The 23,401-nt window shown below is 40.1% G+C and overlaps 3 protein-coding genes across 3 annotated transcripts; 2 read left to right on the top strand and 1 right to left on the bottom strand.

The window, feature by feature from the left end:
- Window positions 1-1,884: 1,884 nt before the first annotated feature.
- Window positions 1,885-8,453, bottom strand: LOC137287543 (carboxylesterase 1D-like). Its single transcript, XM_067819892.1, has 4 exons — window positions 8,342-8,453; window positions 5,002-6,511; window positions 2,895-3,199; window positions 1,885-2,257 (listed from the first exon to the last, which is right to left on the bottom strand). Exons 1-4 carry the CDS (start codon window positions 8,418-8,420, stop codon window positions 1,959-1,961), a joined length of 2,193 nt encoding a protein of 730 aa, XP_067675993.1. The 5' UTR covers window positions 8,421-8,453; the 3' UTR covers window positions 1,885-1,958.
- An 8,169-nt stretch (window positions 8,454-16,622) lies between these two features.
- LOC137287940 (uncharacterized) lies at window positions 16,623-20,197 on the top strand. The gene is made up of 5 exons (XM_067820311.1): window positions 16,623-16,785; window positions 17,091-17,150; window positions 17,945-18,010; window positions 18,099-18,397; window positions 20,081-20,197. The coding sequence occupies exons 1-5, from the start codon at window positions 16,623-16,625 to the stop codon at window positions 20,195-20,197; spliced, it is 705 nt and encodes a 234-aa protein (XP_067676412.1).
- A 153-nt stretch (window positions 20,198-20,350) lies between these two features.
- LOC137287938 (uncharacterized) lies at window positions 20,351-22,885 on the top strand. The gene is made up of 2 exons (XM_067820310.1): window positions 20,351-20,497; window positions 22,361-22,885. Exons 1-2 carry the CDS (start codon window positions 20,351-20,353, stop codon window positions 22,883-22,885), a joined length of 672 nt encoding a protein of 223 aa, XP_067676411.1.
- The last annotated feature ends 516 nt before the right edge of the window (window positions 22,886-23,401 follow it).

Raw genomic sequence — 23,401 nt, 5'->3', positions numbered from 1 at the left:
GCATTGAGCAAATGGGTTTAAATTGGATGACTAATGCGTACTAAGTGACACGTAGTTCAGACATACACAAATAACGCAATTCACTTCTTCCATTTGTGAAAATCAAGCACAATACAGTGTCACTAATAGGTGTACCTGCCAAAAGGTGCGCGTTCATTTTATCTCCATGACAGCCTTCTAGAGAATTTCAGCTAGTGCAGTCAAACATTAAGTTACATGACATAGGCGGGTCCAGAGGTGTGTGTGTGCAATAGTGCCCATGCCCATCCCTTCTTTGTGTACTGAAAATTAATTATAACCATTGACACTCTCGTGAAAACGTGTGAAAATGGACTGTACTGTATTAAAAAGCTGTATTCGCCCCTACATGATGTTTATTACAACAAAAGATTCATGAGAGGAGAACAAAGAGATGGAAAGCTATTTCTACAAGCAGTTTATTATTATAAATATAAAACCGATAGAGTACATGCTCTATTTTCATATACCGTATATGTTTGAAAAAAAACACACACATGGTCCTTACTGCATAAATATGTTAACAAAGGCAACGTCATCATAATCACTGTAATCATTGCACAGATGGAAATACTTAACATGTTTAATATATTTGGAAATCACGAAAACCTTTCGAGATCTATGATGATATGTATATGACGTATACACGCAATATTATGACAGTTCTAGTTTATATGTACAATATAGATATCGAAATGCACGATGTTCTAAACAAAGAGGCATGACTTCATTGACGCAGAAGCAAGTGTAACATGGTTGACAGAAGTCGAAACACATTGCGGAACATTTGGGAGTATGTCCCCTGTCAGTATTGTATATATTGCTTTTGTACAACTAGCTTTTTGTACTTCATATGTTTATCTTTGTTTTGTTGTCTCAGAGTAAAAAGTATCTGATTAAAAGAATGTGACACATCTTCGTAAATACGGAACAGGTTGTGAAATCAGAACGAGCGGTGATGTATGGACCTCTTTACACGTCATGGCAATATGAAGCAGGAACTATTTTTCTAAAACCTTTTCCATCCAGACAAAATAATATCATCTTGTCATTCCTGCTATTTCCTTTTTACCATATGGATCAATACATTAAACGATGGTGTTTTTTTGAGACATCACATACAGTAGAAGCTATTTAAATCGGCACTCATCAGGACTGAAGAAATAATCCACTTTAGACAACATGCTGGATTGTAGAGCTGAAGATAAATGTACAAGCCACGGACGTGACAGATTTTACGCCAGTGCTGACAACGTGCCCTATTGGGCAGGTGTCGGTTTTGACAGCTTCCACTGTATATCATTTCGAAGACGACACCTTAGTATTCAGTATTCTGGATGACACGTGTCCATTTAAAAGCACTATATCACACCACGCTTCTCCAAACGTAAAAATGCTTTTCTCTCTGAAATACTAACTATCAGCCCTCAGGGAACCTACCATTTGATTTATTCCTATGATTTGTTTAGACTACAATATGAAATTACAAATTTTCAAATGAATTGCCATAAATCGATTCTCGAGTCCTCTACCGAAAGAGCATTATGTCAAGCGAACTACATAGAGTTTGCAAGAATTCTACCCACAACTTGCAAGCACCGACAACACTGCGCGCGACACTTTTCGATGTTCGGAGCATGTTTACATTCCACACGTGGCAAGTGTACTCTGCTTGGATGCCGTTCACTTTGAAGATTCATGTATCGATTTCAGTCAAGTCGTAAGGGATAATATATGTCCTATTGCTTCATTTGGGAGCTAAAGTGAGTGCATTTGTCCTAATATACATAATATAGTAAAATATTGTCGAAAATGTGTGATATTGTGCCTTTGATGGAAATTCTCAAATGAAGGGACAACTAATGCTTCTATATAACAAGGGGTTTATTAGTTTTCAGTACAACGGCGTTGTACAAGACTTCTTTCATCAACTGGAAGATTCATTGTCCAGAAACATGGATGGAGTACTGTATAGACACGTGTCTACTCGGTTTCAATTCAGGTCCAGTTGGATAGTCTACACGTCCTTCGCGATGGTGACCTTTGGAGGCAACACCATATCCTCTAGGGTTCCATATATGTCTTCGCGGGTTCAATACATGGATCTCTGAATTAGCTGAGTATCTACCTGGTATCAGCGTATGTTTGGGGGGACTTGCCACGCCGACTCTTGGTCTGAATAAACGTATGTCTGGACTCATGTAGACTCTACCGTTCCTGGGATAAGCTATGTCGTTGCCTGGAAAAAGTAAATTACTGTGGAATATTTCTTGAATCACTAAGTAAGATAGATTACCATCTATGCAGTTGGTGTAGATCTGTGACTACGATTTCAAGCCAACACTTTAGTTTCCTTTCAGACATAAGTGATAGGGTTCTGTATTACGTCATTCCGAATACTGAACACGACTGAAAATTCTGAAAGATGTTCATCAACAACTGTCAACCATTTTACCACCTTGATGCTGATGCTGGCATCAGTCATATCTCGCCTCCGCTAAAAAAGAGAAACCGTCAGGCATATAGTGTGAATAATATATATATATATATATATATATATAATAAGCCACATATATCACTGGGGCTTCTAAAGTAAAGTTTATTCGCGGACAAAGCCACAAAGCTGTCGTTGACGTAGCACTCATAGCAATGTTATGTCACATGCCATCAACATGAGAACAAATCAATATCAAAACCTTTCCCTTAAGCCAAAATTTCTTTCAAGCTTCACGCACACAATTATTTGCACACTTTTATTAATGTAGACCATCTTGCACCCATTTAACAGACACATTTATCCATATGTGTGAATTCTCAATATATTGGTTCTAGATTGGAGACAGTCAGAAATGGAATTATCACACTCAGGACTGTACCCAAATATCGTATGGTTCCAGAGGTGATAGGCGTGGTTGACCGTGGTCGACCTTCAATACCACCTTTGTCGTTTTGACCTTGGCCTCTGCTGGTAGACCAAAAATTAGGATCAGTGGTGATTGGAGTTTCGGAGTGTGGAAAGCGATCCAGTGTCTTTGGTACGAAGGAATTCCAGAATCTCATTCTCTCTGGCCAAAGATCTCGAAGAGCTCGAATAGTGGGCCCGAGGTCGATGTAGTCTTTTCTCGCGACGTCGAACTGTTCCCACTGAAGATGCCGAGATTCGGGGGTGCCGTTAGGATTCCTGAAATGGGAGAAGACTGTGTCAACTGTGCAGAGTAAGACACTCAAGGACTGAAAGCTAAACACTGTCCGTTACACAGGACCAAAAGTGGTGTATTGCACTATTGAAATAAACGGAAATACAGTGCAAGGACCGGATTTTTGTAAGTTTCCCGATATTGCGGATGAGGACATTTTTGAAACAGTGTATATTGGGTGGACAAGCACTTTTAATGTGTGCTGTAACCGGATTTGCAGACAACTCACAAGTTGATACTCAGTAAATGCCTGACCATTTCTAAATCTTTCCAAAGTTTATTAGCGATGCAAATAGGATTTAGAATATGTCCTTAGGTGGGGAAGCGTGTGGATGGGTTGGGTTTACTTTTAGCAGTATTCCAGCAATATCACGGCATGTGACACCAGAAATGGGCTTTAGACGTCGTTGGATTGTGTGGGGAATCGAACCCGGACCTTCGATGTGAGGTGATCGTAAATCCCATTGATCCGTGAAGAATTGGAATTTATCTTCAGTAACCCATGCTGGCCGCAAGAGGCGACTAACGACATCGGGTGGTCAAGCTCGTTGAAGTGGTTAACACAGTCGTGTTATCGTATCCCAGTTGCGTCGATCGCAGCCCATGATGTTGATCACCTGACTGTTTTACAAACCGTCACCAAATAGCAGCAATATTGCTGAGTGCGGCGTAAAACTAAACTTACTTACTCAAGTAAGTTTTACTTTTAATACTTATTATTAAATAAATTCAGTATAGAGAGTCGAACTCAACTATCTGCAAACTGTCTGTGGAAATGATGGTCTCCATGTCATGTGTTACCAATTCTCGCATAGCGTCACTGACTTGGATGCTGCGAGCTAACGAGGCATTGGTGGTAATATGAGTTATATTTCCGAAGCATTGAAATAAATATGAGTCACTATGGTGATAATTCATTTACCCAAGGCGAGCATTGAGGAGTGTATATGGTGTAACCAGAGTGCCAGATGCATTGTGGATGAAATACGACCTGATCAAACAGGGACAGTATGGGACGTCTTAGTTAAGGTCATGCCAGCTACACCTCGACATAAAACATAGAAATACGGCGTTACTGAAGTTTATGATAACATGTATTTGTAAATAATATTGTCTTATGGAACAAGAAATTGGAATTCAGTGTAACCAGAGTTGTTTGTGATGTTTGTTTTCACACTAGAAAATTCGGATCGGCTGAAAAATAGGTCACTGTCTGAATAGGTTAATGAGACTCATGTTTCGGTATGGTATGTCACGCACAGTGAGATTGATATAAGATCAATTCCGTACCAGATTGTGACAGGTTTTCACGCCACAGAGCCTCGTTTTGAGATTTCCACGATTTCCTGGTTTCCGTTTGTCAAAAATCGCTGTACGAGAGAGCACGCTGCACGAAGTGTTTGCAAAGATTGGAAGGAGCGTAGTGTTGCAATACACAAGTGCTGAGATGTATCAGATCATACTAATTAATAACTGTGTATCCAGTTAAAAAGAATTAGTGTCTAAAAATTCTGGACTGGATATCGCACTAGGTTGCTCAATAGGACGGAACCCAGTCAACAGGAAACGAGACTGTTCTGAAATGGGTGTTTTGACTAGTATGTCAATATCAGCGGTGAGGTAACCTCGTGGTTGAAGCGTTCGCTCATCACGCCGAAAACCCGGGTTCGATTCCCCACGTGAGCACAAAGTGAAGCCCATTTCTGGTGTCCCCCGCCCTGATATTGCTGGAATATTGCGAAAAACGGCATAAGTCCAAACTCATTCACATAATCAATATACATACCCGAATTTAGCGAAGTTGGACCAGTACTTCATCATCTGCAGCGACAAGGAAGGGTTGATGACCCTTCTCCCAAACACATACGCCAGTTCAGCTCCATGTCCGGCACCTACAAACCACCGTGGTCGGGCGGTATTGCTGGGCTGTTGGGAGAACAGATATAGGTAAGTGGAACGGCCATTGTTGTTGCGAGCGTGGATGGTGGTGGACAAGACTGTGGGGGCTACGAACATCATATCTCCGTACAGATCGACCACTCTACGACCTTGTTCTACAATGCTTCTGTTTGTGGAGTACAGATTGCACATTTCTTTGGCGATTTCCGTAGATCCGTTGAGATAATCATTGGATAAGCTTGGAGCTATATTTTGGCAAAGAACTCTGGTTGGGATGCCATCATCAATGTTGAAATTCAACTTCCTTTCAAAGCCCCGGAGAGGCCCAAAGACGAGGTTCCCTTCGGCGTTGTTGACCCCCGCCATGAAATCTATATCTGGCATTGGGTTGTAGAAATCGGTGTTCTCTCGGCTTATTAGGAACTCGGGACGTCTTGAGATCAACTCTCCGTCTACGGTAGGAGCAATCTCCAGTCTCCACACAAGGTCATTGTGACCTCTGGCGCGACTAGAAGCTGCGAGGATCTGCCAGGTATTCCTTCCTCTGAGACACGCCATGAAGGAGGTGGTGTTGAGACTGCCATCCCCGTTTAGAGTCGTGCACCTCAAGTTGTCACTGAGTCTTCTTGTAAAGTTGACGGGATCGAAGGCTATGGCTCGTGGGCTGAGGCCGACCCCGCTCTCACATATGACTCTTTGGAAGAGCCCCTGGCTCAAGGGGGACAGGGCGTGGAGTCCAACGCTGTATCCACCACCCGACTCTCCGAATATGGTTGTGCTGTTTGGGTTGCCTCCAAAAGCGGCTATGTTGTCTCTGACGAATCGCATTGCCAACTGCTGATCCCATAAGCCGTAATTCCCTAGAGAGCTACCATCTCCAGTACTGAGAAACCCGAACACATCCAGTCTGTAGTTGATGGTAACCACAATGACATCGCCAGTAATAGCAAGATTGGACCCATCCAACGACCGACCCTGTCCATTTACGAATCCACCTCCATGGATCCAGATCATCACTGACTTCGAAGCGTTAGGGGAAAGTGTTCTCGGAACGTATATGTTTAGCAAGAGGCAGTCCTCGGTTGACCTCTGGTTGCCCAGTTGAGCACATGGCGGACCAAACCTGGAAGCGTCAAGGGTCCCGGTCCAACGCCCCCTTGGGACCGGCTTCTTGAAACGGAGACGGCCAACAGGTGCCACGGCATACCTGACTCCAAGAAATTGGTAGACGAAATTGTTTCCAAACCTCTGAACTCTTCCAAACATTCGTCCCATGTTCGTCGAGACTATTGGGTCACCTTGATCTTGAGTCGACGTGACGACCACGACGATGAACAGAAGGACCCGTGTGACAGACGGCCACGTCATTTTGAGGGTTAGTATTATGCTGATAACACCTGAAAGATGAAGAGATCTGTGATTAGAATGTTACAAATTGTTCATCAGGTATGTGTATTTTAAATGTTTTCCGGTTATTTCTAACTAATCCAGATGAAATTTTAATAACGGTATCCACTGGAATATGGCTAAATATGGGCTAAAACCATATTTACTCACTCGCTGGCTCCAGATGGAAAGTTGAATTTAATGTTGTCATTGACTTTGATTACCCAGTCACAATCCAGTATTAACTTAAGTCATGGTAAAATGTGTTGTTGCTGATTTCAAAGAAAACATATATTCTTGGACGGAAATATTGGACGCATGCCGAGTGAACGGTGGCAATGCTTACAGGTCAGCTCTTCGTTTGTGCATCGACGTCACAGGTTGAAACAAGAGCCGCGACGTTAGGGCAAAGGGTTGCGAAAAGGTCACAGACCCCCGGTGTCCACATGGAGGGCAGGACAGAGAGCGAGGTGTTGACCTAAGGATTCCAGATGATCGGCCAGTGATTGTTTGTTACTTCCTAAGATGGCCTTCCAGTGCTGGCGTTAAACGCTGTATTTTCTTAGGAAAATACCATATTAGTTCGCTTAACGAAAAGCCAGCGTGAATGTAACACGACAATATTGTCCAAAACATGTGCCTCTTCTTATTTTATACTATATTTCCTCCGTTAAGAACTGTAGGGGAGTCCTGTTGTACAAGTAAAGACGCTTGTGATGGATGGGTTTTGACAGTGCATTGTGTTTAAACGTAGCCACCTTGGCCACAGTGGTTACAAATAGTGTTTTATTAAAGTTAACAAAAGATGCAGAAAATAGTAATATTCTTAAGGAAGGCTCCCTTTGATGTATCTTGTGCTGGTGATGTTGGTTGGCTGGTTGTACGCTATGTTGTTACTGTGTTGTAATCCAAGATACTCGCGAAGATCCGGGTTAGAACTGGTCTTCAGTAACCCGTACTCGTAAGAGGCGACACAAGGGATCGGGTGGACAGGATCGCTGACTTGGTTGCCATATGTCAACTTAGCCTAGATCGACGTGTATGCTGTTGATCACTGGAGTGTCTGGTCCAGACTCTCCTATTTACAGAACACCACCAAGTGGCTGGAATGTTGCTCAGTGCCACATAAAACAAGAAAACATCTACTGGGTCACATAGGTGTTCCCTGTTGGGTGAACTGAGTGAAGCCATTCTTCTTGTCTCATGCTACTAATTCATATTAGGAAACGCGACACTGAAATATATAGAGAACCTCATCCGAGTGTCTTTTCACAGGAAATATATCACCACGAGTTGATATTTTTTTACTTTATCGAGCATTGATATATTTGATGTCAGAGGACACAATGATGATGTATTTATTATCAAAACTCACTTTTCATTATGTTCCTGTGAAATATGAAATCTCTGAACACAGTACTCCTTTTAGACTTGTAGTGCATTGTGACGTCATCAAGTTCATGACGTCATAGCATTGTCAGGACATTGATACCACAAGCAATATCTCCTGTGGATAACAGTTTTGAACGATATGTACTCTTAAAAAAAGTAGGGGAACTGTACTTTCAGTATACGATTGTCGAAATGGAGAGATATATGAGATTGAATCAATGTCCATACAATAACAATGGATGTTTTGAGAATGCATCACCACATGGATTTAATTCAAAGCAAAGCTGTTCGTTCAGTTATGCCCCTTGTTGGGTGACAGGAGTATGACATGAAAATTTCAGGTTTACAATTTTCAGTCAGTAGTGTGTGATTTGACCCTGAAAACCCTGACCATGCACAGATGCAAGAAAATTATCGGAAAAATGGTCTACAGTGATTTATCGACCTGCCTGAAAAAACGTCAAGATTCATAATGACACAGCATGCACGTGTAGGAGGCTCCCACGTTGCGCACGTGCTTCCATGCATTGTGCTTGCGCGTGGTGATAACGTGAAATGATGCTGCATGCACAAGATGAATGCTATTGTAATGTTCCTCAATGGGTTTTCTTTCTACCAGACTTCAAAGTGTTGCATATCAAATCATGCCTGATTAATATTTATGAATCCAGTTAAATGAATTAGTCTAACAATTCTGGACTGGTTGTTACACTAAGTTGCACAATTGGACGGAACCCAGTAAACAGGAAACAGGAAACGAGACTGTCCTTTGATCAATGTTTTGACTTGTTTGTTTCTATTCGCCTTCCTTAAAAGAAGGAGTATGAAAAGTAACGAAACGAAATGAATGAAAAGTAGAAATGCTTTTTAAACACTTCGTGGTGTGACATTGTATCGATGTCACCGTCTATGTCACGAGGAATAGAACAAGTAAAGCACGATAGATGTATTTTCAACATTTCGTGGTGTGCTGTTTTACCGATGTCACTGTCAATATCACGGAGAATACAAATAAAGCACGATATATACATTAAAAACATTTTGTGGTGTGCTATTTTATCGATGTCACTGTCTATGAAATAATGAATATAACAAGTAAAGTGCCATGCATATACATATATTTAAAAAAAATCATAGTGTGCTATTGTATAGATGTCACCGTCCAAAGCACCAGGAATACAAATAAAGCACGATACATATGTTTCAAACTTTTCGTGGTGAGCTTTTTTATCGATATCATCGTCCATGTCACAAAGAATACTAAAAGTAAATCGCGGTGCATATATTTCAAACAATCCATGTGATACCCATATGTATTACACACACGACAATATAGTAATGATACAGAGACACTGAGGCATGATTGGGCATACTCCGTTTTAATAGTGCACGAGAATGACTGTAGAACCCACAAGTCAATGGTGGCACGGAATAAACAAAAGACACCCTCTCTTTTCATCTGATTGTTTCTTCTGTAGTGTTTGCTTCAATTTTAATACTAATGCAAGCACCGTGATTACGTACACTGCCTACCAAAAGAAACACCTATGTTTGATGGTGGGTAAATACCCGTGAAAGTCCCGGGGTAGAATAGGCCTTCAGCAACCCATGCTTGCCATAAAAGGCGACCATGCTTGTCATAAGAGGCAACTAACGGGATGGGGTGTTCAGGCTCGCTGACTTGTTTGGCATCGGTTCATGTCATCGGTTCCCAATTGCACAGGTCGATGCTAATGTTGTTGATCACTGGATTGTCTGGTCCAGACTCGATTTTTTACAGACCGCCGCATATAGCTGGAATATTGCTGAGTGCGGCGTAAAACTAAACTCACTCACTCATACTCACTGGCGGTGGGTAAAACAGAAGAAGAAAAGAAATAGTCATTCTATAGGGATAAATTTCATTTGGGTGAATGAGTTCAGTGTTAATTCGTACGCTTTCCAACATTTCGGCGAATGTTTCCAACCATTTGTATGACTTATAAACTTGTGGTCATTTTTTTCATAAACTAGATCTACGATAAAGCATGAACTTTTTTTTATTTTCATGCTTGTTTATTGTTAAACACCTTACTCGAAAATAAGCTAGCAATGTGACTTAGGCATATAGATAATGGATTCTCAACCAGACAATCCAGTGACTGTTATGAGAAACGGCTGATGTTCTATTTCATTTCATGTGTTATATGTTATATAATATGCCTCTTAATAACATTACCTTGAATATTTAAAGAAACGATGAGAAAAGGAAAATGTTTCTTTCTCTACAGTTCTCCATCAGCATACACGGGCAGATTAATTTGAAGGAAAAATACATTTGAGCTGTTTCCTTATGTCGTGATTTAACATTGTTTTCCCGAACACAAAGGACGCAGATAAATAGAATGATAAATAAATATGGAAAACTGAAACATAACGTATACCTGTATCAAATGCATCACAATATATATTTCTAATTCATTTCAGTTTTAGCCTCTTTCAACGTGCGTGTATGCTTTCTTTCGGCGTTTACGTAATAGTGTTACTGGTATGCGATTGAAGAAACTCTTTTCTGGTATAACATATACTTTATAAGAAAACGTTTGAACAAAACTAAGCATAAGAGCATGAATATCAACAAGTGTGACTACAAGAATCGTAATCATTATAATGAACGCTCTGTAAACTTTCGAAATATCCTGCCTCACCTAGCGTATACTTTAATAGTATGTTTTATTTGCCTGTGAGTATATCATTGTTTTGGTGTAACCACATTCGGGGATGATGTAATGATGAATCCTAAAATATTGATCGTAAACTCATTACATTATTGATTAACTTCAGAAAACGCTTAAATGATTAAATGATCAAACTGTATGTATGTATGTATGTATGTATGTATGTATGTATGTATGTATGTATGTATGTATGTATGTATGTATGTATGTATGTGTGTGTGTGTGTGTGTGTGTGTATGTATGTATGTATGTATGTGTGTATGTATGTGTGTGTGTATGTGTTTGTGTGTGTGTGTATGTGTATGTGTGTGTGTGTGTGTGTGTGTGTGTGTGTGTGTGTGTGTGTGTGTGTGTGTGTGTGTGTGTGTATGTATGTATGTATGCCCGTCCGTGTTTTATAATCATATGGAGAACCGATTCTGATCAATTTTATTATGTCATAAAATATTCCGTATCATGACATGAGGATAATGATAATAATAATAATAACAATAATTTATTTACATGTGCATAAAGAACTAGAATTATATTTGTCTTACCTTAGAAGGTGAGTCCAGTTTGCACAAATAAGACAAAACAGAACGCTCACAAATATGTCCTTGCTCAAAGTGATGTCCTTATCTTAAACATATCGCCATCTCAGTGGTTGCCTGGTGTTTGAAACATGTAGGAAGCTTAACAAGGCCTCTGTCCCTTATAAACCACAGCCTGTAGCTTCTAAGGAATTCCTACATCACAGAAGCCCAAGGGAGGTAACATCGCCGACATTTTCCAGTTAAATGTGTCAACACAACAACCTCATATACGATCTTAACAATACGTTTTGCTCCGCCTGCAGGGCGATGGCCTCCCTTGCTTCCTTAAGGTGGTGCGATGTTAGCGCGATTTTGGAGAAAGTTTTGTTGGTGGATTGTAATTGTTAAAAGCTGTGTCAATGTTTCATGTAAGTCTTATACTTGTTAAAACTATTTCAGACATTTCCTTTTAGAAAAAAAACATATGTTTGTACATCTTTGTGCAGTCGAACAATTAGAATTTCGTCATTTCCCAGTCTTGCTGCGATGTCGAAGGATATAAGACTCATAAAGGATTGTGACATTTTCTAAATTGCAGTTAAACCAGTAATTTTATCAACATATCAAATACGTTAAGTATATGTAGGGTGTGGTCCACACATGTACTTTATGAACTGGCGAAAGTGTATACAAAAGTTCAAAGTTCAGAAATCAAAGTTAAAAGGTCACGGGTAACTTGGACTTCAAGGGATGAGGGTAGGGGTCATGACACCGAATATTTCTTTAAATATTCTTGTGACAACTGGCATGTATGTGAAAAAATGCTGAAATAGAGTCCATACGTGAACATCACTGGTCTTCGTGCTGATTATCTGAACGTTATCGTGAATAAAGCAGCATGTTGACTTTTAAACTGTAGTTTTGAGGGGGTATTTAATTGTCAGAGAGTGTGGTCTTTGGACATTTAGCAATACTCCAGCAATATCATAGCGAGGGACAGCAGAAATGAGCCTCACACACAGCCGTCAAGAATCGAACCTGGGTCTTCAGCGTGAAGGTCAAACACTTTAATCACTGGGCCACCCCACCACCACTGAATATTTAGTACTATTGTATATTTCGTATGTGTTCTGTTCTCTTAATCTGGTTTATCTTGGAAAAATATACCTGCACGCTTGTGTCTAAAGCTGAAGGGTAGATACTGTTGTACATCATTAGGGCACTAAAACGATATTCATGAAACTGTCACCGTAGTAAACCTGCTAAGAGACAAGTGTCTGAAAATTTCAACATAACCCCATTCTCACATGGGAATCGGTAAATGCGAAGCTAATCCTAATATTTGTAGATAGTTTGTATAATTAAGAATTGTCCTGAATGTATCTGATAAGAGGAGGGAGGTGGGGTAGTCTAATTGTTAAAGCGTTCGCTCGTCACGCCGACGACGCGGGTTCAATTCGCCACGTGGGTACATTGTATGACGCTCAGTTCTGGTGTCCTCTGCTGTGATAATGCTGAAACGTGGCTAATAGCAGCTTAAGATTAAAACGAAAAGTGACTCACTCCTATAACAAGGCCAGTTAAAAGTAACGGTTAAGTTGTAGATTATTGCACTGAAAACAAAGCATAGCTATGAATCGCAATATGAAAGTTCTCTGCAATACCCACCCCTAACACCCAACCCCTCCTCCAAAGACTTGGATTCCCTCACTTGCCCACATACTCTAAACTCTCACTCAGTTGAGATCACATTACGAAAAATCAAACCATACCAACCTTAGACACACTAGTTAATAAAGAATAACACTGTACTTAAATGTGTCAAAGAAACGTGTTTCAATAAATTAACAAAACATGCAGTAAAAACAACTTTCTTTAAAAATAGCACCCCTTGTTGCTGAACAGGCGGCGTCTTATATGCAATGTTGGTACTGTGTTCTGATCTAAAGTACCAGTGAAGAAAGACCACTTTTGCGGCAATATAAAATCCTTTACAATTGAAAGGTCACAACACCACACTACAAACAAAACTGATCAAGGCATCCACACGTCCCAACCACACGACGTGGTAAACATTCAACAGCTATTCCCGCAGGGAGAGCTGACACCAGGCCCACGAGGTCCGCCACAAACGCCCCTGCTATGCACCAGTAGTGACTTACCCGAGTTCGACAGTTCCTTCTAATTTTCCTAATCATCGTTCGAGTGGGCGAGGCAGTGGCAATAAACGACTTGGATACGGAAGGTGGAAGGAATTCGAACTGTTCTAGCCGTGACTTAAACGAATTAGAAAGTCTTTAAACTGCAACGGCGATACACTGCACGGAACCTCGGACTTTAAAACGTTTGAGGTGTAAATTTGAAAATCGGTAGTAATTCCTCGAGTGTATAACTGTTACCGATGAGGAGTTTTGTGTTGTGAGATCCCCGTGTCCACGGTATTGGCGAGTGTTAATATTCTAATTTGGGGGACGTATGGAAGAAAGCGCTTGTGAACGAGTAAGCGAGTTTTTTGACGTTGCTTTTAGCATTTTTCCAGCAATATCACGGCGGAGGACACTAGAAGTATGGGTGAAGTATTTGTCCCCATGTCGGGAATAGAACCCGGTTTTCGACTTGACGAGCGAACACGTTACCCACCATGATACCCTACAGTCCTTTTTGAACGAGACATAATCCATGAAAGAAGAGTGCATGCTTTCCACGACATCGTAGGATTATTTCGGATACAAAATGAAAGAACTGTTTTAATGGCTATATTTAGTTGTTTGGATTTTTTAAATTTAATGTATTTCGTGGAAGTGATACACTATTTTTTTTCCTTTTCTGTAAGTGTGCATTCATGTTGTTTTAAATCAACAGTTTTATTTAAATTAAAAGGGATGTATCTATACGGAAATAGAGAGAAAAATATATACTACGGACATAGCTAACATTTTACCGCTTCCTGCTATGACGTTTCAAGGTAACTGTGTGCATGTCTAAACGCCGAATAACCTGTACCTTAAAACCGCTCAAAGCAGGTTTCATCTATGTAAGGTAAAACGTGACAAGTTGAACACAACATCATCATCATCATCATCATGTCACGCAACGTGCTGTTCTGTGCTGGACAAACACATGAAAATCAAAAATGATACAAGTGTTCGGATAAACGGGGCACGACTGTATTTTAGTATTATTTGCATGTATATGTCCTTGTTGTTTAAAAATAAAAGAAATTATTAAACCTACTGTTCCCTGGGTGAAAATATTATGAACTGTTTCCTTGTGAGTCAATCGTGAGTGACCATGGTTTTACGCCGCTTTTAGCACTATTCCAGCACGGCGGGAGACACCAGAAAGGGACTTCAAACATTTTAGTCATGTTGGGAATCAAACCCGGGCCCTCTGCCTGACGAGTGAAGGCTTTAACCACAATGCTGGAACATTGATATTGCAAGAATATCACTCCACTGATCAACAGCATGAGCATCGATATGCGCAAATTGGACAGTATTACGTGTTTAGCGGAGAAGAAGCCCGTGTTACAGCAGAGATGACATTCTAGTCCAGAAAGGATTGTAGCGGTTCCATTAATACTCATATTTTGATTTAAAACTGTGTGATACATGCAATTGTTGTATGAATGTTTAAATTATTATGTCAAACATTCTATTGTGGAGAGCAATGCAACATTTCATTTCACTACAAAATGTCTAGAATGTCTATACCACACGTGTAATGTCTGGCTGAAAGATAACAAAATTACTGTATGTGTCACATTTGGCATCTTTCTATGTTGGTCCTTATAAATATGTTTATTAAGGAAGTAATCAAAGTAATCAACATGTCATTATTACATTCTGATGACTCTGAGTGAGTGAGTCTAGTTTTACGCCATATTCAGCAATATTCCAGCTATGTGGCGGGGTGTGTGACTCCTTCCTCCTTTTGTCCTGAAAGTTTGATAAACCATAGAAGGATTGACAATCAGTCTCAGGTGAAAATGAACTGGAGACACCCCCACCTCCACACCCGTTCTCAAAAAGCTGTATCTTCACCTGTTGACCACAAAACTTGGTCAACGACTTTCAATGTAATTCAGTTCAATTTCTATCATGGATCAGCGACTGTTTGTATCAATTCAGCTGGCCAAGTGGTTTAGGTCAGCTTTTAAATGACTTGTCTGTGTTATATCAGAAGTAAAATCGTTATACTTCTCCAGTATTTGAATATGTTGGCCATGAAGTAATGAAATTTGATATAATTTATAACATTTTTTCTTTTGCCCTTCTATGAGTACAGCAATTTCAAGACATCACACGTTGTTATCTGAAATCTGAATTTTGAACTTTCAGAAAAGCTAGTTTTCACATCAAAAAATATTATTTTAAGTGTTTCACATTGCTTGGCGGATATTTGATTTTATGAACACAGTTCAAGCTATGTGTAACACCACTGGTGATAAAATCTGGACAAAACTTTGTATGTTCAAAGAGTGAGTAAGTGAGTGAAGTTAGCACTCAGCAATAAGGCCTCGATCTGTAACTAGTTGAGTCTGGACCAGACAATCCAGTGATCCTCAGCATGAGCATCGATCTATATAATAGGGATACGATGACAAAGTCGTATGTCTACTCTTACAAGCATGGGTTACTGAATATCGACTCTAGTAATAAACTTTCCAACGAAGAATTATGTGTCCACACAGGATATATAGTTCGTTGTTTTTGTCATTTGAAGGCAACCACAGGACAGTTCTATTGAAGTTGGAAATGAATCATTGGAAGACATATATACGTAAGTAGACTTGTCTTTGACTGATGCTCGTCCTGAACACAGCATTACAAAGAGATGGTCCGTCTAAACAGTGTCATATATTAAAGGAACGCCAGTGGAGTTTACGAATTGTAGACCCAACCATTTTAAATACAACCATACCAATTTCTTGTGTTTCAATGAACATTTGATCATTTTCTATGAAGTGTATGATAATACATTATTATATTAATATCATACTCTTTAAGTGTGAACGGAATTTTTATGATATTTCTGGTTACTTTTTTTCACGAAAAGGTTCGTACATAATGTGACCTTTATTCCACCATTCAAAATTGTAATGTGTAGAGCACAGTTTATGTGGTTCCAGGTGTTGCCATCTTGGTGCTCATTTCCTCGATCATTGGTTTGGTGGGGAAGGCTGCATATATATGTAAGTAGTAACTAGCCTTGAATAACAGTATCTTGATACATATGAAGCAGTAGAGCGGTACAGCACAAGCAGTTGAATGGTACATCACAAACAGTACTAAGAGAAAGCGAGATCCTTTGTGGATAACAACTTCAATATTACATAAAAATATGATGCGACCTTTGGGTATACTTCCTCATAACTTTGGCAAGCAAGAGTGAAACATTTCAACACAGAACGGACTTAAATACATCAACGGGGATTAAGGAAAACCTACATGTAGGTATGCATCAAAGTGCAACAACAACAATGGATGATGGTAATAATGCAGCGCCAATACGGGGAAGTCAACTTTGTCCATGAGGCAGAACGGCGGATCCAAGACAAATTCCGTTATGTTGAAAGCGTCTCCATAGAGATGAGATCGTATGTCGATGAAAGTGCGGAGACGCTGACCTTCTGTGTGTCGTGGCATGACATACGCACAGGTGAACGTGTTTTAATCAACAGTTCTTCAGTTTTCAGTACCAGTTATGTGAACTTCAGATTTCAAAAAGAATGCAAAAAGTGAGTTCATTGTGTACAAAGTGCACGTGCCACGCAATATACGTGACATCAAATTTTATACAGAAATTATTATTTATATTTATGACATTTCAAATAAAATATGCAATTTTATGTTATGCAAAGTTACTTAATTCCGTTAGTATACATGAACAAATTGTCACTTATTGAACACTGCATAATTAGACTGCCATGTGAAGTACCATTGTGAGATACCCATACATTTCAGCTCGGGGTGAGAGTCTTCGCTTTGCCGCTATACTTGAAGGGTATGCAAAGAAAACTAGGGGTATGTACACGTTAACTTCCAGAGGCTGCGGGGCGGTGGGGTAACCTGATGGATAAAACGTTCGCTCGTCACGTCGAATTCCCCACGTGGGCTACAGTAAACCCATTTCTGGTGTCCCACGCCGTGATGTTTCTGCAATGTTGTTTCAGACGGCGTAAATCTGAACTCACTCCAGTAGTTGAGGATAACATTCCCAACGAAATTTTCTGAACCGTTAAGTCGTTAATGAACTAAATATATTTATTTATTATATAATCTTCTGTACAATATTGAGTTCTGATCCACAAAATGACTTTTTTCGATATCCGCTGTTAACAACACGCCTGATTCTTGGCAATGCCTGATGTTTTCCGAGGTAACATAACAAGGAAACAACCCATCGGCTACGCTTCCCTTTCAACCAAAATTACAAACGAAATTTGTTTAAAAACCGCAAAGGTGGACATTGTATTTCGCATTGTTTAAGTTAATGAGTTTTACGCCGCTTTTAGCAATATTTCTGCAGTACCACAGCAGGGGTACACCAGACATTGTACCCGTATGGGGAATCAAACCCAGGACGTCGACGTGACAATCACACATTTTAATCACTATGCTTCCCCACCGCCCCATTGTCAAAGACTTTGGCAATATGTGAGGACCAATGATTGGTTCATGTCATTCAAATAAAGACATCACCATATGATCATGATTTATTAGTTACGTTATTTGTTTGTAAACATGCAGGCACTGTTTATTTTTGAGGCAAAATGTCATCTGGTTCTACTTGAATGTTAACTTTCATGGTCAAACAGATTTACAACGTGCTGGACAATGGAGGAACAATCACGTGAAAACATGTGACAAGGAATCATTTCCAGGTGAGTCGGGCTTATTTTGACTATTCACACTGTCAGTATCGTGTTTGCAAGTATACGAAAGACGGAAAATAATATTCACTCCTTGCAGGGAAGGCCTGTGTTCGAAATGACTGTCCAGTACCACAGGCCACAACACTGGAAGAAAACCTGAGAAGTGTCCTGTCCACCATGTCGGAACGAAATCTCTTGGATCTGGACATATTAATGAGACGGTTCCAAGAGCCCCCTACTGGCAAAAGAACAATGTTTGTCACAGCAACATCCAGCAACCACTTCTACGAGTCTCAGGCCTTGATCCGGAACCTCCATAGGAATGTCTTCCCTCTGATTAATAACTACACATTTGTGCTGTATGATCTGGGACTGGCGGTCTCTGAACGAACGCAGGTGAAACATAATACAAAAAAAATGACATAATGAAAACACTACAAAGACATCATGAAAAGGATACAATGACCTAGTGGACATAATACAATGACCTAGTGGACATAATACAATGACCTAGTGGACATAATACAATGACATAATGATGATAAAACAAGATAATGTAATAGTGAATACGCAGTTACATAATGGGCATATTAAAAAATAATTACAATATGAGCATTATACAATTACATAATGAAATAATGCGAAACAATTACAAAATCGATATAATGCAGTTACATTATGAACAAAATACAAATAATTAGATAATGAACATAATACAATTAAACAATGAATTAATGCGAAACAATGAATGAGTGAGTTTAGTTTTACGCCGCACTCAGCAATATTTCAGCTATGTGGCGGCGGTCTGTAAATAATCGAGTCTGGACCATACAGTCTAGTCCAGTGGCAATAACATGAGCATCGATCTGCGCAATTGGGAAGCGATGACATGTGTCAAGCAACTCAGCGAGCCTGACCACCCGATCCCGTTAGTCGCCTCTTACGACAAGCACAGTCGCCTATTATGGCACACATGGGTTACTGAAGGCCTATTCTACCCCGGGAACTTCACGGGTCGCGAAACAATGGCATAATAAACTTAATGCAGTTACATAATGAACAAAATACATAATAACATAAACAATATGTACACGCTATATTTTTGACTCCTTATATACGCAACATATATATTATCACCCATGCAATTATCTTTCAGCCAATAGGAATAATGTCTAAACTGTAACACACACATAAGATATTAATAAGCGTATATAGCAACGGATATATATTGTAGCAACGGATATATATATTTACTAGTTACAATCACAAGGGTTTGTATCACTTAAAACATGTATCAATGTATATACTGTCACTGCATTAAAGGATGTGACGAAAAAAACAGTAACAGTATACACCTTGATGCACGTTTTGAAGGCGTTACAAGCCCCTGTGGTAACAATGGCTCACTTGGAATGGCTTTACATGTGTTTGTGAAGTGTGAAGCAAATTGTCATCCATCATACAAGGGATCCTTATCATGTGAACTGCATGTGTTTGTGGTGCGTGAAGCAAGGTGTCATCCATCATACAACGGAACCTCATAATGTTTACTGTGTGTGTTAGTGATGAGTGGAGCAAGGTGTCATCCATCATACAACGGAACCTCATAATGTTTACTGTGTGTGTTAGTGATGAGTGGAGCAAGGTGTCATCCATCATACAACGGAACCTCATAATGTTTACTGTGTGTGTTAGTGATGAGTGGAGCAAGGTGTCATCCATCATACAACGGAACCTCATAATGTTTACCGTGTGTGTTAGTGATGAGTGGAGCAAGGTGTCATCCATCATACAACGGAACCTCATAATGTTTACTGTGTGTGTTAGTGATGAGTGGAGCAAGGTGTCATCCATCATACAACGAATCCTTATAATGTTTACTGTGTGTGTTAGTGATGAGTGGAGCAAGGTGTCATCCATCATACAACGAATCCTTATAATGTTTACTGCATGTGTTTGTGATGCGTGGAACAAGGTGTTATCCATCATACAACGGACCCTTATGATGTGGACTGCATAGTACCACAGACTGCACCTTTAGCTACGATTTATGGAAATTTCTCTGTCTTTCTTTCACAGATGGAGAAACATTGTCGTTGTGAAGTCCGGAGTTTTCCGTTGGAGTACATGCCTTCAAACTTGCGGGATCTTAAATGCTTCTCATGGAAACCTATTATTATACAGGTATTTTGGTGAGAAAGTATACACCATGTATTGAATGATACACACAGACACACACAGAGACACACACAGACAGACACACACACACACATATATATATACACATATTTACACACACACATATTTACACACACACACACACACACACACACACACACACACACACATATGAAGGCTTTGACTTCGACACCAGCAGCGTGGAACGTCAGGAAGAGATCGAGTGACCACACCGCCCAGGACAGGTTCACAACTACATCCTCTATAGTGCAGGACTCTGGCTATCTCGGACAAAACTGTCAGGAACCGCCATATTCCGTAATAAATCACGGTCTGGTATATGCTCTGGCATGTGTGTACAGACAGCGTCATGAATGGCATTCTCTCAGTTGCGGACACAATGTGTACAGACAGATTTGGTGACAAAAGTGTTATGGCTTGGGCAAGCAGAGGAAGAACCGACGTTATTCACGTCCAAATCAATGTTACAGGTGAAACGTCATTGTGATAACATCAGAGCTTCTGTAGTTCATTTGAGGAACAGTTCGAAAGTCTTTTTCAACCATGACAATGTTCATGCATGTTGAAAGTTTGTACGAAACAAAACATTCTTACACGAGCCTTTGACGTTTCACAGTCAGTAATGGGCAGCCTGCAAATACGATACCGAAAGGCAAGTACCTTGGAGCAGATGTCGATCGCCTACCCCTACCCCTACCCCTACCCCTACCCCTACCCCTACAAGCTGAGTTGACACTAAGTGTTTGCCTCTTCAAAGGTCATTTCATGAAAAACAAATTATCTCTGCAACCCAACATCCCTTTCCGGCCACTTCCTGCTCCGTATCACTGGCGGTACAGCCGGATGTGACAAGATATATCATAATAGGTCTCCCAGAGGGCGGAAGTCAAAAGACGTTTCTCTAGAAATCTTTGTACAACTATGACGGAACATGCGCGTGTTCATGACAAAGTCGAAACACTTCAAACAGTGAGGTGAAGGTGTTTAGATACAATGCAACAATTCCCGAAACTGCTTTCCAATACCATTAGGATGTTGCGCCGTATTAAATTTGGACAAATGTATTTTTTAAATGAAAACAAGTTTGACGAAACACACCAGAGGCGACCTTATTTGTCTTTTAGTTGCTGTCGTAGTTCTCATCACTTTTAAAGACTTTCTTTTGTCTAATGAAAATATTTGAATTTCAGGATTTCTTTCTGAATCGTATCCTTCAAAATGCAGTGCTGTTAACAGAGACAGGAGATTCAGTCATTGATAAATGTTGTTGACATTTACCAAAGAATACAATATGAAGATTGATCACTTGAATTTGACGCAGTACGTTGGTCTGTTACGTATAGGTTAAACTATATCATTTTCCATGCTGTCTTCTAGATATTTCACTCGTTCCACGGACCTTGGAGGCAAAGCCACGGACAGGGAAGATCATAATGAAAGTCCATAAATTATTTTTGCATGTTCCTTTTGTGCTAAAGCAGGGTATTCACTGACCACACTCTTTCTAAATTCATGACTTGAAACTGAATTAATTGGTTTAATCTGAATTTCATTTAAAATCATGAATTGGCCTTTGTAGGTTTTAAGTAATTGCTGAGGGATAACCCTCAATTTTACTTTTCAGTGGGTGCCATCTAAACAAAGGAGAAATTTAAGTTTGTTTTTGTTGTGTTTGTTGTTGTTGTTGTTGTTGTTGTTGTTGTTTTTGTTAGACAGGGCATTGCTATAGATACTGCGATACTGCTATCTGAAATTACAATGACTGAAGGAATTAGAAGTACCTTTGTATGAACATTACTATGGCTGCTGCAATTTAAAACGTATCATTGATCAAAGAGAGTGTTTTCAAACGTCATATATATGATAAATTAATGCATCTATAACAAAACGACCAAGAGTCCGATGTGGATCGTGCCCACCTTTAACGAACGATGATCACCTAGTAACTTACTGACTGTACCATCTTAGGATAGGTTTGCATCCAGTTGTACTTTCAATCTAGCCCACATGTGACAGACAAACTAGTGTGGATGAGCGCGTCTGTATCATCTTAGGATAGGTTTGCATCTAGTTGTTGTACTTTCAGGCAAACCTACATAAGACAGACATACTAGTGTGGGTGAGCGCGTCTGTACCATCTTAGGATAGTTTTGCATCTAGTTGTTGTACTTTCAGGCAAACCTACATAAGACAGACATACTGGTGTGGATGGACGCGTCTGTGAGGTTCTCCAACAATATCATCAAACCCCTGCTAGATGATGTAGAAAGACGAGGCTTGGTCATACGCTCAGGCACTAACTATGTGGGACAGCATACTCTACAGGTTACAATGAACTACATGAAGGAAGATGTCTGCACCTTAGCTCCTGTGTTTGAGCATGAAGCAACATTCATCATGTTTCACAACAAGCAGTGGGTACGAGAGGCTGTTGTGAAACCATGGGCAGTTTGTGCCGTGAGTGCTAAATGCATGTGTCCTCGGGAACCTAAACAAGTCATATACTGTAACGTGAACATCCGCAAATACCAAAAGTGTCATCGTTTTGATCAATCAGGAATAAACATCATCCTCGCCAAACTTTTCCGGGACCACACAAGTAGTTTTATTTCGACACACAACCATCGTGTTGCTTTGAAGCGTGACGATACATACAAATATTTTGATGAACTTGAGAAACAATAATCCGTTGCCGAAGGTCTCCAGTACGTCCAACTGGAGCGACGCTTGCTAGCACATTGTAGCAGGGGCAGTGTGGAATATTTCTGAGTGCGGCTTGAAACCACAAACAACCAACTTACTGTTATTTAGCAGTGTTGATCAACATATTTAGTTACGATGAAGTAGTGAGGTAGTCCCTATGTTTAGGAGTACAGACATCCGGAATATTCTAGTGTAGTCTAACCTTGATGAGAGAGCCTAGTTTTACGCCGCTTTTAACATTATTCCAGCAATATCACGACCGGGGACACCAGAAATGGGCTTCACGGATTTGTACCAAAACGAGGTAATACATTTAACCTGAAAGGGACTCCCAATGAGATGGGAGATTTTGTAAACACGAGGGGAGTCCAGACAGATCTGATTCTGAACACCTTCACAACAACGATGTTGTAGGGGTATACTATCGTGAAGATCCGAACAAGAATTTGGCTTCAGTACCTCATACCAGAGTCAGATACAACGTTTTGAGAAAGGGGT

The sequence above is a fragment of the Haliotis asinina genome, chromosome 6, assembly GCF_037392515.1.
Source record: "Haliotis asinina isolate JCU_RB_2024 chromosome 6, JCU_Hal_asi_v2, whole genome shotgun sequence".
In the NCBI taxonomy this organism is placed as follows: domain Eukaryota; kingdom Metazoa; phylum Mollusca; class Gastropoda; order Lepetellida; family Haliotidae; genus Haliotis; species Haliotis asinina.
The sequence above is the reverse complement of the archived record's forward strand: the minus strand, read 5'-3'. Positions and strand labels throughout refer to the sequence as shown.